Consider the following 23,076-nt stretch of genomic DNA (forward strand, 5'->3'; position numbering starts at 1 on the left):
TCTCAGTATCAAGTATATTATTAGTGCTGAGAGCATTTTGAAGGAGAGTACAGTATTTTACATAATTACTCTCTTGCCTTTTTTTAATAGCCTGCTCCACCCAGAGAAGCCCACTTCGTGAGAACCAATGGAAAGGAGCCTGAACTGTTGGAACCCATTCCCTATGAATTCATGGCATGAGAGGTGTAAAGAAAATAAAAGACCTGCACTGTACAAATGTTGGTCTTAATTGAGTAGAAGTTTGTCCCCTTCCCCAAAGAACTATTTAAAGCAATTTTTAATTGTGTCCCAATTCAGTGGGTGTTATCTTTATTCAAATTTAGTGTTTCTCTTCCTGGAAGGTGTGAGATGGTTAATCGTGTGGTATAGTCCATTGATTAGGAAACTGCCAGATATTTATTAAATACTTGTACTAGTTTTGAAAACAGTCTTTCTAAATTCCTATGAAAATAAGGGATTAAAAAATAAGTGAAATATCTGTTGCATTACAGTTAAGCACAGGGAAAGTTTATTACTCATAATTGCACTATAAATAGCTGTCTTTTGAATCAGAACTCGGCTTTGAAGACTATTACTTAAAAATACATTGTTTAAAGCCTCATCTCCATCCTGTGAGTTATATACTAGTGCTGAGTTTTGACCCCTCTTGCAACAGGGCTCAGAAAATGTGTTAGTGATCATTTGAATACCTTTTTTTTATTTCAACCAAGGATAAACATATTCAAAGCACTTTGCATAATGTACTCATAAAAAACTTGGAATAATTTATTTTGTTCATTTTACAACGTTGCAGGTGCAGAGTGTTAGACAAAGATTCAAACCCAGAAAGTCTGGCTGCATCATCAGGTCTTGATCATTAGTGCTATAGTGCTTCCTAGTAATGAGAACATTTAAAAGTTACTTTGTATAGTTGGGGCACATTTTAGGTTTTCTGTTACTTCCTGGATATTTTTAATTGGATATGGCAGACGTCCAAAAGGAAATTGATAGCATCCCATGCCAGCTGTCTTCAGTATTTGATACCTGTAGCAAGTTTATTTAAAATGGAAACCTTGACTTCTTGTGTTCAGTGTCCTCTGCCCACTGTTAGTCTTAAGAACAAGAACCTGTTAAATGCTGTGAATAGGTAAGACCACTAGTGTTGGTGGCCTTCAGTTTTGCCGAGTAAAGTGTGATGGTAATAGGACTGCTTGGGGATCCAGCAAACCTGGTTTTAAATCTTGGTGAGGGGCTAACCTAATAGTAAATGATGGTTATTAGTTTTAAGGATGTGCATCTAGTGGTGGAGGCTTATGTTTAAACATATTGGACGACAGAAATGACCATTCACCACCACCACAGAAAACAAGGAGAACCTACACACTGCGTCAGCTGACATTCCTGGTCTGTTCTTTGGTCTCAGTTGATGGCACCACTTACGCACCCGTGCACCCATTTGAAGTTACCGTAACTCTTACCAGTCACTTTGCATATTTTGAAATTCTGTTTCTTGCGTATCTTTAACAGCCTTTTCTTCTTTCCAGGCCTGCCCCTTTGGTCACACTCTTCATTTCTCCCTTAGAATCTTAGGGCAGCTTCAAGGCTTCACCTTTACTGGTTATGCTGCAGGTGGCTTAACCTGTGTGTCACTTCCCTTGCCTGTGAAAAGGGTAGTGAAAGTGCCCTCCCCTCCCTCCAAGGGTGGTTGTGAAGCTTCTCTGGGAATCCAAGTAGGAGACACAACACGGTGTCACAGGTGAATGGTCAGTAACTGCTGGCTTTTACTGCATGATCTGGTCCTAGTTCAGAGCTTTGTAGTTTTACTCCACAACAAGAATATTTCAGAAATCCAACTAATACACAGGTCCTAATAATTTCATTTTTTCCCAGGATATATGTAACTAGTCTGGTTCCTACTAAATTGTTTTTTTTCTATTTCCCGTTTTCCTACATTAAACTCTAGCTTTTTAGGAAAATTTGTTCATTGGAACGGCTCTTTGTCACCCCAATTCTTTTACACAGGTACTTGACTTTGCGTGAAATACATACACTTTGTTCATTTGGTGAGTTCCTGCTTGTCCACCTTGAGTCATAGGTGAACCGTTCTGATAAAAGTATTTCAAGGAGAGGAATGAAAGTGTTTGTAATCAAAGAGATTACTTCTGGCCTTGGGTTGATGGAGTGAAATCCCCCATATCTTTGTTCCCAGGACAGGTGTGTTAGCTTCTCTTACAGTGTTTACAATTTATAGAAAACTTCTGCCTTCCCCACTAGACTTGAGGTTGGGGGCGGTGCCTTACTAAATTTTGTCCTCCTAGTGCCTGGCACATAATAAGCATTCCATAAATGCTCTTTAATGGGAAAAGTACTGCTTTTTCTTTCTTTAATAGACATTTTTATTCTACTTTATGTCCAGTTTTATTTTCCTATGGATTTTACTGTAGTGTTTCTCTGAGTTTTGAGGGCTAATCACCATGTTGCTCAGGAGTAATTGGGATTATCAATCCCCCATGTGGTGTGGAAAGATCAAGAGACCTCAGACATTTTTTGTTTGTTCTTCAGCAGTTCATGTTAATCCTGCTTTCTGTCTCCATAAAAGCAGAGTATCATCTGTGAACTGGGATTGGACCAGGTGATTCCTAGATGTCATTTGTGCACTTTGAGTCTCTGATTCCGTATTTAACCAGGACCAAATGAAGTACATTTGTGACAAAAAGGAAATGGGAGTGTAAGGTACCTTGATTCAGAGGGGTTGGTGATGCTGAACACTGAGAAGAGGGAGGGCTGCAAAGAGAACTAAAGGGAGTTACATTTAGGGCAGATAATCAGAAAATGTGAGCTCTTCCATCTGATGTATAGTGCAGTAATTTTGTAAAATATTGTCAGTGGCATACTATGAATATGCTAAAAGGTGTTTTTTGATCCTTTAAGGATAGATTTTCTCACATGCACAATGTGAGAATGGACAATACTGAGTTTAAAATGTGTTTCTCAGATTCTTGATTCATTCTGATAAATTGCCTTAAAGCGTTATGCCAGTTTGCTCCCCATGAGTGAGTGGAAGTGCTGTGTCTGCGCTTCCTCAGCACTGGTCATTACCATTTCGTCTTGGCTGAGGCTAATCTGGTGGGAGAAGATGCTCTGCTGAGTTTGGCCTCAGCTTCTGGAAGGCTTCCCGTTTTACCTCTGCTGTAGTCTGTGCTGGGCTTCGTTGCCTTTCTGACCTCCAAATACTGAAGTGCCTTTATACTCCTGCTCAAAGCCCCTTGTCAGCTGGCCTCTGCCTGCCTTTCTGGCCTCGTACCACTTCCAGCCCCCAGTCAGATTCAGTTATGCTGGCCTCCTTACTGCACCTGGAATATGTCAAGTGCACACTTGGCTCAGAGCTTTTGTATTTGATAACTTGGTATTTTTTCTGGAATAAACAGGCTCCCTGTGGTTGGTTTCCTTTAGTCTCAGATTTTAGCTAAGACTTGCTTAGCATTGTGTGAAAATAAGCAGACTCCTTCCTCTGCCCCTTTCTGTGGAGGGTGACTGGCTTCCCACTACCTTGTGTTCTGCTGGGGAGTGTCATCAACTTACATCTACAAATACTTTCAGTTAGGGAATAGTTAATTGTTACCTACTCTACTCAAGGAGGTCAGGCACCATTCAGGAGGTTGTAATCTAGGAGGAGCAGTAAGGCCGGGAGTCCTGTAAAAACCAAGGCAAAACAAGGCACCAAGGAGAGGCAAGGGGCAGTAGAGGGGAGAGTTGGTGTTCAAGGGGCTCTTGTTTTCACGGGTTATTCCTGGCCTCTTGTTTCCTTGACCTTTTCCACTTAATGCTTCCTTGCCTTCAGCCTGCAGACTTGGAATGCCAGCAGATGAAGCAAGCAGCTTTTCCTTGTTTTGTAGCTTAAGTTCCATCTCCCTCTGCAGATCTGGCTTCCGCCTACACCACTCTAATGAAACTCGTAAAAGTTACCAAACACCTGCTAATTAAATTTAGAGACTTTTTCCATTTACTTCATTTCCCTGATGTTTGACAGCCGACAATTTTTTTTCTCTTCCAGAGGCTTCTGCTATCATACTTTACCCGGCTTCTACCTATATGACTCCCCCTTACCCTTCTTATTCTGGATTCTCCTTGCTGTTCCACACCTGTCACTCTCCTAAGTTCTTTCTGGGTGATCTCGAAGTATGGTTCCCCAGCTGGCAGCATCAACATCTAAGAACTTGGTAAAAATGCATAATCAGAAATTCTGGGGTTGGGGCATCTCTAACACGCTTGAGATTCAGATTTCAAGCTCACTTTCTCTGAAGCTGTAGATAAGTATTTCCAGTTCCCTCTTGGGCACCTCCTTTGGGATATAATGGTTCTGAGCAGAGTAGAGTTGAAACCAAGTTTTCTTAATAAGAGCCATGACTGAATGAGGCTGCATGGTTCCTTGAATTGTTAGTTCTTTCTCTTTTGATCTAGCTAGGTATTAAGGCCAGCTGTTTGTTTAGTTGAACGCAATTCCAAGGGTTGAGTAAAATATATCACACTTTGTGCAGTTTTCCCCTGTATATTGTTGCCAAAAACCCCATCAGTTTCATGTTCCCACTAGTGTAGATTAGCATTTTCTCTGCACTTGGATGGAAAAGATTCTAAAATATAAACAATTGCTAAAATTTAACAATAAGAATTGCTGAAATATCAGAGGTTAGGTTTGTCTTACTTGAGCACAAGAGAATTTTAAACAATTTAACTTATTTGGAGTGTTTATAGCATATTCCTCCATCCCAGTCCCACTTAAAGGGAAGAAAAGTGATGCTGTTAAGAGACATTCAGAATCTTAGTTGCTTGGTTGTGAATAGTAACAGTGAGGCAGCACCTGCAGCTGTTACTGCTGAGGTGGAAGATGTGTCATGGAACAGTGAATAAGCAGTCTGAGGTTCAGCATTGGTTCTTTTTTTCAGACAGCGAAGTGGTGAGGAGCAATCGACAGACCATCTCATAAAGCCCCAAATGGAAAAGGCACAGAGAAAATCCTCTCATAGTACTTTACTAGCATGACTGCACTTTATGGAAATCATTTGGGTTGGAAAAGAAATGCAGTGGGGTACTCCTTACTGTCCATAAAATGAGATGATGGCTTTTGACACTTGTGTGTGGTACCGTCCACCCTTGAGGATAGTTCAATGGCTTTCCATAGCCTCCAGATGAATTCCTTAGCATGGTCTTGCTTGCCGTCCACAGTCTGGGCCCCAGCCTTTTGGGTCATCTACCACATCCTAATCTTTGAGACTGCTCATGCTCCCCAAGCTTACCGTATGCTTCCTGCCTTCATGATTTTGCTCATGCTGTTCTCAACTTGATAAAACATTTCTACCCATGTGTTTCCATCTAGCAAATATGATTGCAGACTACGTCATTTCTCCCTGTAGCTTTCTCTGGTTACTCACCCCCCCACTTCAGATTTTCTCGGGATAAAATTAGTATAACAAACTAGGTGTGAATTAATATTTATATACATCACAAAGTGATAACCACCAAAGGTGTAGTTACCATCCCCACCATTTTACCCCCTTCAACCTTTTCGCCTACCTTCCAACCTCCGTCCTCTCTGGTAATGCCTAACGCGTTCTCTGTATCTGAGTTTTATTTTAAATATTTGTCCATTTTTTTTAAGATTGCACATATGAGTGAAATTGTTTGGTGTTTGTCTTTATCTGATTTACTTTGCTTAGCATAATGCCCTTGAGGTCCGTCCATATTGTCACAAATGGCAAGATTTCATTTTTCTTTGTGGCTAGGAAGTAATCTTGCATATATATGTATATTCCACATCTTTATCTGTTTATCCATCCATGGATACTTCATATCTTGGCTATTGTAAATAATGCTGCAGTGAATATAAGCATGCATGTATCTTTGAATTAGTCTTTTTGTATTTTTTGGATAAATACCCAGAACTGAAGTAGCTGGATCATTTGGTAGGTCTGTTGATTTTGTGAGGAACCTCCCTACTGTTTCCATAGTAGCTGCATCAGTTTGCGTTCCCACCAGTGCACAGGGCTCTCTTTTCTCCACATCCTTGCCAACGTTTATTCCTTATCTCTTTGTTAATAGCCATGCTGACAGATGTGAAGTGATACAGTTGTGGTTGATTTACATTTCCCTGATGACTAGTGATGTTGAACAACTTTCCATGAGTTTGTTGGCCATCTGAATGTCTGGGAAAATGTTTATTCAGATCCTCTGCTTGTTTTTCAATTGGGTTATTTTGTTATTGAGTTGTATGAGTTCTTTATATATTTTGGATAGTAGCCCCTTACCAGACACATAATTTGCAAGTATCTCCCATTCAATGGGTTGCGTTTTCATGGTGGTTTTTTTTTTTCTTTCTTTCTTTTGGAAGAACAGTCGATTACAATATGGGTTTTAGGTGTCCAGCACAGTGATTCAGTATTTTTATAAATTATACTCTATTAAAAGTTATTAGAAAATAATGGCTATAATTCCCTGAGCTGTATAGTATATCCTTGTTTATTTCATACACAGTAGTTTATATCTCTGTTTTTTTATTTTAATGATAGTGCCTTGCTGTGCAGAAGCTTTTTAGTTTGATGTAGTCCCATTTGTTTATTTTTGCTTTTGTTTTCCTTGCCTTTGGAATTCGATCCACAGAAACATCATGAAGACTGATGTCAGGGAGGTTATCGCCTGTGTTTTCTTCTAGGATTTTTATGGTTTCAGATGTTGCCTTCAGGTCAGTTCGTTTTGAGTCAGTTTTTGTGTACGGTATAAGATAGTGGTCTAGTTTCAGTCTTTTGCATATTGTGGCTGTCTGGTTTTCCCAACACCATTTATTAAAGAGACTATCATTTCTCCATGGTATGTTCTTGGCTCCTTTGTCATAAATTAATGTCCACGTGTGTGTGGGAAAAGGAAATAAAAGGCACTCAATTAGAACTAGAAGATTCAACCAAGGAGGTGAAAGACCTGTACACTGAAAACTCTTTAAGACATTGATCAAAGAAATTGAAGACAAAATAAATGGAAAGATTTTTCCATGCTCATGGGTTGGAATGACAATACTACCCAAAGCAACTTACAGATTCGGTGCAATTCCTATCAAAATTCCAGTGGCATCACAGAACTGAGACACATATTTCTAAAATTTATGTGGAACCACAAAAGATCCCAAATTGCTAAAGCAGTTTTGAGAAGAACAAAGGTGGAGGTATCATGCTGTCCTGATGTCAAGCTATACTGCAAGGCTATAATTATCGAAATCAGTACTATATTGGTATAATACCGTACTATTTTTGATACCAGACATAGATCGATGGAACAGAATTGAGAGCCCAGAAATAGACCCACTCAGATTAAATTCTCCCTGTTGCAGCTGTATTGGAGTTCTCACCCCAACCTGCTTTGTCATTCCATTTGCGTGACCAGTATTCTCCATCCTGCTCTCCACATTGGTGAAGATTTGAAATGAGAGAAACCCCTACTGAGGTGCCCACTGCTGAATGGTTCTGTGACTGAATAAGTTGCTAAACTTGTCTGAACCTCAGTTTAGAAGATACTCTACCCACTTCACAGGATTAATTAAGGAAGAATTAATATACTTGAGGGTTTTTTGTGAACTCAACAGGAATATATAAATGATAGTTTAATGTCACTCCGGAGGTGTCTGAATGCGGGCAGGTGTGTCTTAAACGTCCTCTCAGTGAATGTTTATGATAACGGAGCTGTTCTTTGTGTTCTGTATCAGCACTTAACAGAGCCTTACAGAGAGCAGATTTTCAGGAATTTTGACTGCTGCATTGTAGGGAGCTGGTAAAGGACAGAAGTATAGTTTTCTGAGGAAAACACTTACAGACTGAGTCTCCAGGAAGCTCAGTATTTAAGGATTTAGGACCTACAGGGAAGGTAGTTGATGTTAGGTGAAGGACGGCAGTTGAAGCAGGGGAGGACTTTTGGCAAGTTTTGCCTGAGGGCTAGAAATGAGCTTATTTGGCTGATGAAGGGTTAACCACCCACGCCTGATATTTGCATATCACCAAATTCTACCCTTCACACTCATCTACACACCCACGGATTTGTGTATTCATATCTGTGCCTACACATCCCTATTGTCTTTTTAAAACCACTTCATGCCTGTGTTATATTGGTTGCACCACAATTTTACATAATTCTGGACACAAAGAAACCCCAAATGAAATAGAACACAACCAGCAACAGTTTAGGCAAAGCTATTTATAATTCTGCAGTTCAGTAGCATATTGTCTGCGTTAAAATGTCATGGGTGAGCTTGTATATTTGCAGACACAAAGCTTTCCAAGGAGAAACAATGGAATAACATTTTAAGCTCTCTGAGCAAAGGTGCAATGTAAGTGCAAAATGGGACATAATTATCACCGGGCAGAGAACAGTCTTAGGAATCTTCCTCATGGGTGACCCTTAACCTAAAATGATCTTATACTTGGGATGCAGTTAGGAGGTAGGCCCAAGATTCAGCCAAGAAAGGGCTGTGTTTTCCCTTAAAAGGCCTGCATTTTAACTTGAGGAAAGTGAAGAGTGTTTGGCAGATCCCAATGATCCTGCTCCACAGGGATCCCCTCTTCTAATTTCTTGACTTTTAAGGTGAGTGTAGCCTCCAGGGAGAGCTGGTCATGGCAGCCCCAATTCTTTGCTCGGTGCTTCAATACACTAGTCCCCGGTTTTTCAGTTCTGGCCACTGAGATGTGAGCATCTGCTGGGTTCTTCACATGGGACGTGAGAGCAGGGGTGATGGAGAGAATGAGACACCAAGAAATGGAGGCAGGAGAAGTGATGGAGCTTGGTGATTAATCCATGTGGAAGTGAGGGGGTTAGAGTCAAGGCCACCTCAATGGCCAGAACTGAGCAGCAGTGAGTGTCAAGGGTCTCACCCCTGGGTCGTGCGCTTGGGCTGTGTGGTGTATGGAGGCACATTCGCACACTCGTTAGTGTGGTCTGTTGCAAAAATGGATCCCATTCCCCACCCATGTCTGCATCTCAGCCCTTTCAAATGTGGCTTTGCAGCTCCCTTCAACAAGGAGTGGAGTGTTTTTACCCACCCTATGAATTTGGGCTGGCACCATGACTTGCTTTGGCCAACAGAATGCAGTAGTGGTGATGGGTTCCACCTTGGAGCCCAGGTCTTAAGAGGACTTTTACACATCAGCTCACTCTCTTTGGAACACTACTCAGCAACCATGACCCTGGCCAGCCTTCTGGGTGAGGAGACATGTGACTCAGTCACTGCCCCTCCCACCACCACAGTTTTATGCTGGCGGACTGGCTGCCTAAGGACACCATTCTGCAGCCACCAGCCCCTGACCCCTGCCAGCTCTGCAGATGCGTGAAGGAATGAAAGATCACTGCCAAGGTCCGCTGAGCCTGGACTGGACTGGGACAGCCACTCCACAGACCTAGAGACTTGTGAGCAACTGTGAGGAATTGTTTCAAGGCATTAAGTTTTGAGCAGCTTGTCAAGCAGCAAATGCTAACTGATCCAACCAGTATATGGGGCCATTAAGGGCGGGGGCGTCTAATAGGCCATTGAACATAGAAGCACAGGAGGCCGGAGGCATGAAGGTCTTCTAACCTGGAAGGATAAATCCCAAGGCTTTTTTGCCTTGTCATGCTGGGGTCCCAAAACCCAAGCCAGGCCGTATTTCGCTTTTGTGTCCTCTTACTCCTGCTCTTCCATGCCCACCCTAAACTACACTTTACATGGAGAAATAAGCACTTGAATAATGAAACAAACGCATGACCCAAGTCATAGGACGGTGTTTGGTGGAGAATTAATCCAGAGCCAGAGCTCTCCATGGATGGAATGCTTATTGGGGTTCACTAATGAGTCCATTTAACCAGCGCCAGCGGCTGGGTTTGGAGGCTGAGCCGTAAACAATGACTGCCCCAAGAGGCCTTCTCAAATCTGAAGCAAGGTCACAGTGACTGCAGCTCCTTTGTACTGATACTAAGTCAGGGCTCTCCCCCCCCCTTTTCGTTAATGTCACCCCTCAGCACCTTTCGAAGATTAAAAAGGGCAACATTCGACAGGAATTTACCCCTCCCATTGTTGGAGAAGCATCCGGCTGATGGCACTTTTTTCTTTCATCTCCCAGCTCGTAATTCAGATCTCAGGTTCACCCACTGGTCTAGTGACCCAGGTTCGCCACTGCGGGATGGAGGAGGGAGGGGCGGCCGGGGCTCAGGGGGCCAGGAGTCGCGCAGGCCGCCCCACGGAGCTCGTCAAGCAGCGGGGCGGGGGGCGGGGAGCGGGGCGCGGTGTCCCGGGCTCTGCGCTCCGCCCCCTCCCGCCGCTGCGGGAAGGGGCGGGAAGAGGAGGAGCGGGAGGCGGCCGCCGCGCCCCCCGCGCGCCCAGCCCTTTAAAGGCTGCGGGCCTGGACCCGAGCGCCAGCCGCCGCGGTCCTCGCACACCGGTGTCCCAGCCAGCGCTCGACCACGCGCTCCATGCGGCCGCCCACCATGTCCGGACACTTTCTGCTCGCGCCCATCCCCGAGTCCTCCTCCGACTACCTCCTGCCCAAGGACATCAAATTGGCCGTGCTGGGCGCCGGCCGCGTGGGCAAGAGCGGTGAGTGCCCCGGGGACGAGTGGGGGCTCGGGGAAGAGCCTGGCTCTCGGCGGAGGGGAGGGCTGGGCGCCAGAGGGGACCAGGATGTTTCCTCGCTGGTGCGGGCCTCCCTTCGCCCGCCTGGCTTCCCGCTGCTTCTCCTTGGCCTTAGCCGAGGGGGCACCTGTTGGAGAACGGGGGCTGGTCCCGCGGGGAGAGCACCCACAGTCTCACCCGCCACGGCCGCACCCTTGGCTTTGCAGAGCCTGAGGATGCGGGCAGTATCCGGGGTCCAGCGGTCGGTCACGCCCTCATTTCCCCGAGACCGTCCCAGTCTGACCGTCTCCTTCTGGTCCTTCAGCTGATTTTCCTATTTCCTTTTCAGCAATGATTGTACGCTTCCTGACCAAGAGATTTATTGGCGATTATGAACCGAATACAGGTTAGATTTATTTCGTGCTGTTGGGGCTGAATGCTCTGATTTTCTTTTTCCTGATGAGAGTGTGAGAATTAAAAAACCAAGCTCTCCTTCATTCTCCAGGCAAGTTGTACTCGCGGCTTGTCTACGTGGAGGGAGACCAGCTCTCCTTGCAGATCCAGGACACCCCCGGGGGCATCCAGGTAAGGACTGCCAGGAGCAAACGGTGCACCTGCTTCCAGACGTCTAAGCACGCTGTCATGATTTAGATGGAGGAGTGGGCTGTCCCCAGGTGGGGCCAGTCCTTGGGTGTTAGAAATTCTTCACGATGGGGGCGGGGAGCGTGGATGGTTAGAGGCAGCCTCCTACTGTCGACACCTCGGAAACAGGGAGAGACGCTTAGTGTCTCTTTGCAGCCCTGGTCAGGGCATCATTGGTTAGATGGGTCTCTTCACTGCGATTGCAGCTCAGCCTTGGAACCCTTAACAAATCTATCGGGGTGCGATTCTGGAGAGGGTCTCCTCCCCTAGCAAGGACTGCTGAAGTGCTCCTATTTCTAGCTGTTCCCTCCACAGTAATTGCAATCAGATTAACCCCTTAGCAAGCAGTGGGGAATGTAACTTGATTAACAAGTTACTAATTGCTCTCCCTTCTTGGGGCAAAAGGTCTTGTGGTAGCACAGAAGGAAAGAATTTGTTTCTGTAACATTCTCAAGAAAGGCAAGCTAAAAATATTTTTATGGGTTTGGGAAGAAATATTTATCTTGGCTAATTTTCAAAGTTTTGTTTATCCCGAGTTAGTTCCCAAAAAATTGCGCCATCCTGATTTCGGAAGTTCTCACTGAAGTCATTCCTCAGTCAGTCCACCACCGATCATCACAGACCACCTGCCAAGCAAGGGGTTTAAAAATAATCCACTGGTAACAGCTAATAAAATAACCCAGGCAAGGAGCTCGCCTGAGAATCTGATCTTTCCATATCAAAAGCCTCCTTGTGCAGAAGCTGGGTGGAATCTGAAGACTATATTTAGAGGTTTCTTTTTCGAACGTTTTTTCCAGGGTTGCTTTGATGGTCTTTCCAGTCTCTTCTACTGAGGGCTTCCTTGATCCAGGCTCATTTCACTCTTTTCAGGTCCAAGACAGCCTCACCCAGGCTGTTGACTCCCTGTCCAAGTGCGTGCAGTGGGCCGAGGGCTTCCTGCTGGTCTATTCTATCACAGACTATGACAGCTACCTGTCCATCCGCCCCCTGTACCAGCACATCCGCAAGATCCACCCCGACTCTAAGGCCCCGGTCATCATCGTGGGCAACAAGGGGGACCTCCTGCATGCCCGGCAGGTGCAGACATGTGATGGCGTTCGGCTGGCCAACGAGCTGGGCAGTCTGTTCCTGGAAATTTCCACCAGTGAAAACTATGAGGACGTCTGTGATGTGTTTCAGCATCTTTGCAAAGAAGTGAGCAAGTTGCACAACCTCTGCGGGGACAGGAGAAGAGCCTCCATCATCCCCCGGCCACGCTCTCCCAACATGCAGGACCTGAAAAGGCGCTTCAAGCAAGTTCTGTCTTCCAAGACCAAAGCCCCCTCTGCCCTGGGATAGACCCATCTCCCATGGACTCAGCTCCTTTATATCATGCATTTGTGCAGCTGAAAAGACTAGGGGTCGCCCTTTTTAATCACACATTCAGAGTTTATTTTTATACAGACTGTTGATTTTCAAGTGTATGTGTATTTCTGAAAATTCAAACAGTGATTGCCTAGAAGTTGGATAGTTTTTAGTTTTTTTAATAAAAAAAAAATTTTTTTACTGTAACTGCTAGCCACTTTTCCATTAAAGGCAAATGGCAACATTGCTCCTTGTTTTTAAATGTCTTTTTATAGAATTCATACTTGCATCAGAGCCCAGAAATGCTCCAAGCTTGAACTCTGATTGGTGGTTTGGCAAAGAGGGGCTGAGACAGTGGGAATCTGTCGTGGAAGAAAGGAAAGTCTGTAGAGAAGGAAAGGGACTTGAATAACTGCAGGATGTCTTTAATTTGGGCACTTTGCCCCAGGTGTGAAATTGACACCATGTGATTTCAAGGGAAGGGGTTCACTGTGCACAGATGCCAAAAAATTACAACATGAATAACATTATTATTTCTTGATGCAAATGGAAGTTTATCCTCCCCATGTCTATTAAAAAAAAAAAAGCGTCTTCTAGTATTCTTATTGTAAGTGCACCCTACCGGGACTTGCCTGAAAATTCTCCTTCCCTCTTTGTCTCCCTGACCCTCACCAATGGGGTACCTAATCTATCAATTCTCTCTTGTATTTTTCTCTAAATCATCACTTGGCCTTAATCCAAGCCTTTACAGCTCTTCCTGGGGCTGGCAGGCAATAGTGTGGATGAGACTCTGGTTTCTTGGCTCTGGCGGGGCACTCCCCTGATTCTTTCTTCATACCAGAACAACCTTACCAAAACCAACACTGACCATTTTATTTCCATGATTGAAAACATTCAGCTGGATTTCCCCTTATCTACTGGATAAAATATAAATGAGGCAGGGAGTCAAGATTTTTCGCCACCTCTCCAGCCTCATCATCCTCTCCTTCCAAAACACATGCGTGCTGTGCGTGCACACACGCACACGCACATGCAGACTCACACACAGCTGACTGTCCATTCCAACAGAATGTTCAGCATTTCTCACTACTCGTCAGGTACTTTGATGCCTCCCTGCCTTGGGGCAAACTACTTCCTGTGCTTTGAATATTTTGGTCTATTCTCCACCTACAGGATCCTTCAAGTCCCAAGTCACATGCTACACTCAGCTCCTGGGGCGCCTTCCCAGGGCGCCTCCATTCCTGTAGCACGTGTCATAACCCCACCTCTTCAGGGTGCAATATTTCGCCTCCATTGGATGGAGCGCTGCTTGAGGGCAGTAAGTACATTTTATGACTTTGTTTTCCAAGCCTTTAGCACAGTGCTTGCACAGAGACTGGTAGGTTTTTGGTAAATATTAGATGAATAAATGAGTGAATACATTGTTTTGGGTGCCAAGGGTCAATAATGCCAGATTACAGTGAAGCAACTTGTCACTTCTGCAGAATGAGGACAGGTGTTCTGAGTAGTTGAAGGCTCTGGATTTGCAGAGACAGAGAGGAAATGACACATGTGCAGCCTCTGGCCACTGCAGACCGTTGTCCTCACCTATGTCCAGACCTGTGATGTTAACACTCTTCTCTGTCATTGGGGGTGTCTGCTTATGTAAAATGCTGTGAGAAACTAGGAACGCTAGGTAATTCACATCTAATGGAGTGTTCAGATAGGGAAAATAATGTTTTGAATTCTGTTTTCTTCTAAAAAGTGTCTAATTCTCCTTGTTCTTTGCAAACCCTCTGCAAGAAAGGGGTTCTTTCTGTCATCAGCCATTCCTGCTTCCTTCCACTCGTCTTAACATCGCGGCATGGATTCAAGAACAAGTCACACTCCCGACAGTCCACGGCGTGCCTATTGGATGGGTGCCGGGGCCTCTTCTGCCTTCAAGTAGCTGAGATCAAAACCCCACAGGAAGAAGGTAAATCATAAAGTAAAAGCTGGAGAACGATACAGGAGTTGTCCCAGCGCGTTCTGCGATCAAGTCCACGTGAGCAAGCTTGAGGACAGAAAGTGCCCTTCAGCTCTCCAGGGCCCAGCACAGTGTGGACCAGAGGGACAAAAAGATGAGCCACGGGGCAGTTCCAGAGGGAGTAACCACCTCGGGGGCTCAGGCAGGCGGGATGGCCAAGTGGAAGGCGCTCCTGTCCTCAGCATCGCAAATAACTGGCCTCCAGGGATGCATAGCTTCCTTTATCCTCTGGTCCCCAGAACCGGCCTCGCACAGGTCCTGGGCTCCTGGTCTTGGAGAGAGTTCAGGGTCTCTTTCCCAGCCCTCCTGATGGCAGCGGGGTCTCTCGAGGTTCTGGTGCTTGGAGAACATCTAGAAGCTTCCTGAGCCAGTAGCCCTGGAGATGGCAGAGGGAACAGGGTGTTGTCTGGAGGAGGTTGGCTGGAGGTGGGGGGCATTATCATATTTCTGTGTAGGGACGTGGATCTGAGGATTTGGGCTTGACTGGGTGCCAAGGAAGCCTTAGAGAGGAAGCTGGGATCTGAGCCAGGATCCTCTTCCCTCGGAAATGGGAAGGGCAGAGCTGTGGGAGCCTGGATGTCATTATATTGCTGAAGGGGGCGGAACTCCTGAAACACTATGCAGAGCATGGAAAACTCAGGTGGCTGTGGACAGGACAGTCTATGCATTTTTCCCTGGTAGCTTTGCCTTATCTCCGAGATGTCATCATCAACAGGGGTGGTCACCTCCATCCTTACCTGGGAGGAGGAGCTATAGCACCCCTGGTCCATCTTCACCCTCTCCCCCACTCTCGCTCTGTCTTAAAATCCCTGCGTCTTTCTTTCCACCACCCATCCTTCTTATGGTCAAGACTCAGCTTTAACTCTGCCCTTAAACTGCAGAATGACTTAATTAATGTGTCTATCAGTGAGGTTCTGGAGAAGTGGACCATTTCCAAATGGCTCAGTTATACATGCTGCAAACATTCCATACTCCACATGTGACTTGTGAAGAGCAAACTCAAATGATGGAAAAATAAATCAATTATAACAGAAGAAAACAAATATGTTTTGCTCGCGTTGAGGTGAAGGGCACAACGGAAGTTCTAAAGTTCATTAAGATCCATCTGGAGAAATGGATTAAAATAAATAGCTGTGGAAGGCAGAAGTGAAGAAAACAGCAAATAGGAAAGACTAGATGACACTTCAGTCATGGGTGTGGGGCTCAAATAGCTTTTTTACCCTCGTATGTGTTGCAATTTCACTTCTCATTGTGCAAAGTTACCAACTCAAATTAACAGTGTGAAAACACTTTGTGTGATTAGTAATTTACTCTTACCATTTGATCTGTCTCCAAAAGGTGGAATATTTTGAAAGACTTTGTTAAAATTCATCTCAGGCTACTTTGACGCTCAATGAGAAAGATACGGTATAGAGGGAAACACAACAATTATTTTCCAAACACCATCAAGTTAGCCAGGACTCAAGGAGAGTTAATGATGGAAGTCATGATTAGGTGGTGACAGCAGACAGTTCCAGCACAGAGTAGAAATTTGTGGATCCCAGACGGAATGTAGTCGTCCCTCATGTTTGGCTGCCCCTGGATACCTCTGGCCCAGGAGAAAGTCAGCTTTGTTAGAGCAGGGCAGGTCTTCACCCAGGCCAGCTCCGCAGCACCGGTGAGGGTGTCCTGTGCATGACAGGACCCTCAGAGGATATTCTGGCCTCCCTCTGCCAAGCGGTCAGGGGTGGCTCCTTCCCTCTTCCTGAATGCGAAAGAGAACGTTATCCAGAGCAGGGCAACCTGAACTACACAGGTATTGTAGCCTTCGATTTCCCTCATCTCTTTATGAAGACCATCGTGACCGCGTGGTTTCAAACCGCCCTGACGGAGAGCCTGCCTTCAGGCAAAGCCCTGTGCTGACTGATGGGTGTTGTGTGGGAAGGGCATTCCGTCTGTGGGAACTCAGTCCCCTGGGGGTTCCAGGGACCCAGCCTTGAGGGTGGGACTCTGGGGGGTGAAAGGTGAAGTAAGATGCTGTGCCAAATGCGAGGGTGTTGACAAAATTAGCGAAGAGTGCAGATCACTGAGCTGAGCGGAGCGGAGGCAAGCACCCTCAGGAGTGAGCAAGAAAATGACATTGCTTCCTTTGCAAACTGTAAAGCATTATTTCCTTTGAGCATTGTTTTATGTTCAGTTGAGGGCTAACGAGTTCAAGTTGTAGAACACTGCCATTTCTCATTGGCATTCTCTCATTAAATTAGAAGAACATTGTTAACTGCAAGACTTTCTTATATAAACAGACTTTGCCTGGAAACACTAACATGGATTTATAACTCTGGAAAAATTGGGAAGATGCAGGCTCCCCTGCCAACGAACAGTTCCTAATCAGCTTTACGGAGGCAGCACAGGCGGGTTCCAGAGTGAGTTCAGGTTCAAATCCTGCTTTATCCCTGATGACATGTGACCTTTAGCAAAGTGAAATGTAAGTTTCCTTAACTTAGAATGGAGGTAATACTACCCATCAGGCAGAATTGTTTGCAAAGCCTGACACATATAAGGTTCTCACCTGTATCTGTCTTATTATATTTTGAGGGGGGTGGTAATTAGGCATACTTATTTATTTTTAGCAGACGTGCTGGGGCTTGAACCCAGGACCTCGTGCATGCTGAGCGTGCACTCTGCCACTTGATCTAAAAGTTCCCTCACTCGTTATTTTTTTTTTTTTGAAGGTCCCTTGTTACATTATGAAGCTGTTCTAGTGAAAAGAGTGCTTCTTGAGCTGGCTTGTATGCTCTAAAAGATAGAGTAGCTGTTTTGAAAGATGTGATTCCCCCCCATTTCACATATGAGAAAAGGAGGTTTGCAGGGGAGCCTTCAGTAACAATACCTAGCAATGATCGATCCTTTACCACGTGCTGGGCGCCTTAATTGTCTCCATGATCCTTTGGGTAGAATTGATATCACATCAGTCAGATGAGGAGACTGAGGCTCAGAGAGGAGCCAGGGACCTGGGAGGCCTGCTCCACGGAAGGAAGCCTCCCCTCCCTTCAGGGCTGCTTCCCTGGCCAGGCCCTTGGGGTTGCCAGCACCTAGGGCCGGACTCCCAGGGATTCTGTTGCTACATACTTGAGTCCTGGGAGAGGAATTTGCACTTTTACGAGCCTCCAGAGAGGCACTGAGGCCGGCTGTCTCCTTTCTGGAGTCACCCCAGGCTTCCTGTTTACCGAGGGAAGTCGGACTTGAAGGGGGGTGGCAGGTAATGCCCACGAGGAGCGGGCGGGAGCCCCGGCGTCCGGCCTGGTGCTGTGGCTGGCGTGGCTGGTGGGGCTTCATCCGGCCCTCAGCACCAGCTGGTGGGCCCGCCCTTTTCCCTGAGGGCTCCCTCCCGGAGTCACGGCTTTGAAAGCCATCGTGGGGTTGGGGCAGGGGGTGCGGAGACGGGGTGATGGGCATTACTGACATCCAGGGACCCTGGGGACACCCTGCTGGCCGCTACATTCTCTCCTCAAACTCGTCTCTGACCAGCACCTGGAGGAGCAGCAGCCCTTCTGGACGGAGGAGGTTAGCACCTTGCAGGGGAGGAGGAGGGAGGGTGAAGGTCACCTCCCAGGGGTCTGTGGGAGTGAATGGCTCACCGCAGATGGGAAGAGGCCAGGAGCAAGAATTCACAATGCACACTAGGGGTTGAAATGCCTCTCCACCCCAACTCAGTGTGTGTGTGTGTTTGTGTGTGTGTGTGTGTGTTTGTGTGTGTGTGTGTGTGTTTGTATGTGTGTACTTGTGGTGCCTGAGCGAGGGGTGGTGGGCAAGAGAAAGGGAACAAGTTCAGGGTTTAAAAAGGAAGACCAATGAATTTTTCCAGATGGGGAAAATATGAGGATGCTGCCTCAATGAGGGGCCCTTGGGGGGGGCTCTGTGCTGGTTACGTCATTTGTAACATAATAATAAAACCGATGACAACAACAATTCGCTACTATAATTACTGAATATGCACTAGTGTTCCCTGTGTTACAGTGTGTTACAGAGTTCTCCAGAGAAACAGAACCAACAGGACGTATTTATTTGTTTATTTATTTATTCATTACAAGAATTGGCTCGCATGGTAAAGGAGGCTGAGAAGTCCCAAGATCTGCCATCAGCAAACTGGAGATCCACGTGTGCTGATGGTGTGGTCCAGTCTGAAAGCTGACAGTCTTGAGATCCAGGAGCAAGTGTGTCAGTTTGAGCCTAGAGTCAGGAAAAGATGGATGTCTTAGCTCCAGGCAGTCAGGCTGGAGGACTTCCCTCTTACTCAAGGAGGGGTCCACCTTTCTAGTCTATTCAAGCCTTTGACTGATTGCATGAGACCCATCACATCAGGGAGGGCAATCTGCTCCACTCAATTTACTGATTCAAATGTCAATCTCATGTAGAAACTCCCTCCCAGACATACCTAGAATCATGCTTGACCAGATATCTGGGTGCCCCAGGGCCTAGTCAAGTTGACCCATAAACTTAGCCATCACATACCATAAGTTTTAGGTGCACTCATTTAATCCTCCCAAGAAGTCTGTTCAGTAGCTTATTATCATCACTGTTTGACAGATGAGGAAAATGAGGCTCAAAGAGGTTCATTAACTTTCTCATAATGTTTTGGTTGGTAAAGTGGCACAGCTAAGATTGAGGCCCAAGACTTGCTGATTTGAGAACCACTGTGCTGTATTGATCCCACTGCGTGCACCCTCGCAGGTCATCTGGAAGCTGCTACCATTCTCCCAAGGAAGCATTTTGACCTTGAATATTGACTGGTATATCCGGCAAGCCTTTCATTTATAAGCAATAGAAAAGACTCTGGCTGATTAAGTAAAAAAAAGGGTTTTCTTAAAAGGTTTTTGAGTAACGCACAGAATCGCTAGGTAAATTAGAGAACCACATCTGGGGCAGTGCAGCTACAAGGGAGGCTCAGAAACCACACACCTGGCACTTCCGGCACCTGCTGTGGTAGGTGGTCCCCACTGCCACCCAGACCTACTAGGCGAGGGCTCACGCCAGAGGCTGGAAGGGGGTTCTGAGACCCAGCAGACAGAACAATTGGCAAAGGCCACCACTCACATTTAATGATGACAGAGTGATGCAGAGGGGCTCCTACATTCAAAGGTCAACATGACAAGGGCAAAGGCCAGGCCTCGGTGTGTCCTGGGGCTCCTTAGATACGCAACCCTAAGAATCAATATGTATCTGACCCTGGAGAAGCTGGGGCACTAAGACATTAAGTAAACACCCAAATTCTGTTTGTAAAGAGAGTTAGTGCTATGGGTTGAGTTGTGTTCCTCCAAAAAACGGTATGTGGACGCCTAACTCCCAGAACCTCAGTGTGACCTTATTTGGAAACAGGGTCTTTACAGAGATAATTGAATTCAGATGAGGTCATTGGGGTGAGCCCTATTCTGGTACAACCATGTTCTGATGCAAAGGGGAAGTCTGGGCACAGAGGCAGGCAGGCATGGTGGGAGGGCGGTGGGAAGAGACAAGGGGAGAAAGACACGTGAAGATGGAGGCAGAGATGGGGGGACAGACCTGCAAGCCAAGGAACCACAGAAGCTGGAGGGACACCTAGGACAGATCCCTCTGCAGAACCTGCAGGGGCGCTTTGGCCCAGCCGTCAACTCGATCTCACACCTTAGCCTCCTGAATAGGGAGATGATGCACTTCTGTTGTATAATCCCCCTGGTTGTGGTGCTGTGTTACCCGAGTTGGTAAACAGCTGAGCCCACTTTCAAGCTGAATCTCTTTGCACCTAAAGCTGGGGCTCTCCCCACCGCACACCTTGCTGCCCAGCGTGGCAGGCAAGAAGGAAATGCGACTCTGGATTCCATTCTTTTTTTTTAATTTAATTTTTTATTGAAGTGTGGTTGATTTACAATGTTAGTTTCAGGTATAGAGCAAACTTGTTCAGTTATACATATGTATATACATATACATATATATATATTTCAGATTATTTTCCATTATGTCATTACAAGAAATTGAATATAGTTCCCTGTGCTATATAGTAGGTCCTTATTGTTTATCTATTTTATATAAAGTAATGTGAATCTGTTAATCCCAAACTCCTAATTTATCCCTCCCCTGCTCATTCTTCTTTGGTAACCATAGTTTATTTTCTCTGTCCGTGAGTCTATTTTTGGTTTGTAAATAAAATTCAAATTTTTTAAAGACTCCACATGTAACTAATATCAAATGACATTTGTCTTTGTCTGTCTGACTTACTGCACTTTATGTGATCATCTCTAGGTCCATCCATGTTGCTGCAAATGGCAGAATTTCATTCTTTTTATGGCTGAGTAGTATTCCATTGTATAAATATACCACAACTTCTTTATCCAGTCATCTGTCAATGGACATTTAGGTTGCTTCCATGTCTTGGCTATTGTAAATAATGCTGCAATGAACATTGGGGTAAATATGTCTTTTTGAATTAGAGTGTTCTCTGGGTATATGCTCAGGAGTGGGATTGCTGGATCACATGGTAAGTTTATTTTTAGTTTTTTAAGGAACCTCCATACTGTTTTCCATAATGGCTGTACCAAATTTACATTCCCACCAACAGTGTAGGAGGGGGCCGTTTTCTCCATACCCTCTCCAGCATTTTTTTTTTTTGTAGACTTTTGAATGATGGCCATTCTGACTCATGTGAGGAGACACCTCACTGAAGTTTTGATTTGCATTTGTCTAATTAGTAATATTGAGCATCTTTCCCATGCTTGTTGGCCATCTGGATGTCTTCTTTGGAGAAATGTCTGTTTAGGTCTTCTGCCCATTTTTGATTGGGTTGTTTGTTTTTGATATTGAGCTGTATGAGCTACTTGTATGCATTCCATTCTTGAACTCTGTATTCGGATGTGGGTTTAGCAAACGGAAAGCCTTGAATGACAGCTGGCGGAGCCCATCCTTACTGAACACAAAGTGTCTCTGACAAGAAAGGCTGCTCTGGAAGATGGAATAGCCTTAACCACAAGGAGGCACCTGTGCCATTACCCAGAGTGCTGTTCACACGTGATGAGTCTGCTGATGTATCATCATTATTAAATCACACAGGTGACGACCTGAGTGATCCGACCCCACACCGAGAAGACTTGGTAAATCGATGGTTCAGGTCACGAGGCTCTTGGTAGAAAAAGCTGTCACTGAGTCTGGGAATGATTATCTTAATCCCCGCCTTCTCTTGCACGTGCCTGTTTTGTTGCTGTGACATCAACCTCCAGTGCAGCCAGACACCTCCAAAGGGCCCACCTCTGTGCTAGTGAGACCCCCTAGCCGACCACTCAAGGCACGTTGTGGAGGGAGGGTTGCGTGTGAGCTTGTGGGAATCAGTCACCGGGGTGGAGTGTTGGAGAGGGTCATCAAGAAGATGTGACCGCTCGTTTGACCCGAGAGCTGGACCCGGGCCACTGGAGGTCCTTCACCCCATCCCCTGTCCTCTGCTTGCCCTCTCTGCTCCCAGAAACTGCCCAGGATGCAGCCCTGAGACAGTGACATGGTGTTGAGACCATCTGGACTGAACAGTGTACATGACTGAACCCAGCTAAGGCTGCTATATAAACTTTTTTTTTAATATATAAACTTTTAAGATTCTGGAGGGTGGGGCAGAGATCTGCTCATCTCGCGGTGCCCAAGACAAGCCACGTAAGTAAGTCCCCTGCTTATTACACCTGCCACCTGCCAATCTGCAGTCTTTTGCCTCTGTCTTCTGATGTCACCCAGCAAGCTCCCGAGGAGGTTTGCAGTGAAGAATATCTCACTGTGATTTTGACAAGGGTCTAGATAGGATCTGTTCTTTATGGCTTTTTTCCCCTCAGGCAGAAGGTCCAGTCACATAATGTTATTCAACTATCGCGTCCTGTCTGTCTCCTTTAATCTAGCTCCAATATTCTTAGATGCTTTCCCTCTAAAGGCCAACATTTACTGGCAAAGGCACTTTAAGAAAATAGTACAATACTCTTCAAGTAGCATCTCAAAGGCTCACCACCACCTACCTGGACAGCATCACAGGTCTTCCTGACGAGGTGGTGCCTCACTCCTTCCTTTGGCACAAAGCAGACCTCTCTTTAATTTCATGCTTCAGCCAGGGGGAAAAAATGAACATTTTACGTTTCCCTTTACAGTTTTTTGGGTGCACTGAAAGCTCTGAGTAACATGAACAAGCAAGCAGGAGGCGTCTGACTGACAACTTTGCACAGAGAGGCTCTGGTTGCTTGGATGATTTGGTTGCATCAAACGGGACTTAGAGCAGCGGTCAGAACCCCTTAGTCCTCACAGCTCCCCAGGGAAGGGCCAATTTGGCAGCTATGAGCCCCTCTCTTCTTGGTCCCCATCCTCAGCACACTGTGGGAAGCCGATCTGCTCACCTGTGATTCTATTTTAGGGGCACTCGGAGGGGGCGGGGGCTTGCGTAGGCACTGACTTGGGTCTCCGAGGCCAGTCACAGGCCCCAGGGGCAGCTTCTCTCAGCTCCCAGCCGTCCGGGATT

General features: G+C 45.8%; 2 protein-coding genes across 3 annotated transcripts in view; both read left to right on the top strand.

Moving 5' to 3' along the window:
• Positions 1 to 6,843, top strand: part of RPL21 (ribosomal protein L21) — an 11,071-nt gene extending 4,228 nt beyond the window's left edge. For both annotated transcript variants that reach the window (XM_006208986.4, XM_031684662.2), the window contains exon 6: positions 91 to 6,843. In XM_006208986.4, the coding sequence (XP_006209048.1) occupies positions 91 to 180 (90 nt within the window). In that variant the 3' untranslated portion in view covers positions 181 to 6,843. The remainder of the gene's footprint in view (positions 1 to 90) is intronic.
• A 3,459-nt stretch (positions 6,844 to 10,302) lies between these two features.
• On the top strand, positions 10,303 to 12,827 carry RASL11A (RAS like family 11 member A). Its single transcript, XM_006208985.4, has 4 exons — positions 10,303 to 10,579; positions 10,944 to 11,000; positions 11,100 to 11,179; positions 12,107 to 12,827. Exons 1-4 carry the CDS (start codon positions 10,456 to 10,458, stop codon positions 12,572 to 12,574), a joined length of 729 nt encoding a protein of 242 aa, XP_006209047.1. The 5' UTR covers positions 10,303 to 10,455; the 3' UTR covers positions 12,575 to 12,827.
• The last annotated feature ends 10,249 nt before the right edge of the window (positions 12,828 to 23,076 follow it).

Source organism: Vicugna pacos, chromosome 14 (assembly GCF_048564905.1).
Source record: "Vicugna pacos chromosome 14, VicPac4, whole genome shotgun sequence".
Classification (NCBI taxonomy): Eukaryota; Metazoa; Chordata; class Mammalia; order Artiodactyla; family Camelidae; genus Vicugna; species Vicugna pacos.

Bases quoted from the DNA above. Each gene is read 5' to 3' on its own strand.
- RASL11A (XM_006208985.4), top strand. From the start codon at position 10,456: ATGCGGCCGCCCACCATGTCCGGACACTTTCTGCTCGCGCCCATCCCC. The intron at 10,580-10,943 runs GTGAGTGCCCCG...TTTCCTTTTCAG, and splicing joins CGGCCGCGTGGGCAAGAGCG to CAATGATTGTACGCTTCCTG. The intron at 11,001-11,099 runs GTTAGATTTATT...TTCATTCTCCAG, and splicing joins CGATTATGAACCGAATACAG to GCAAGTTGTACTCGCGGCTT.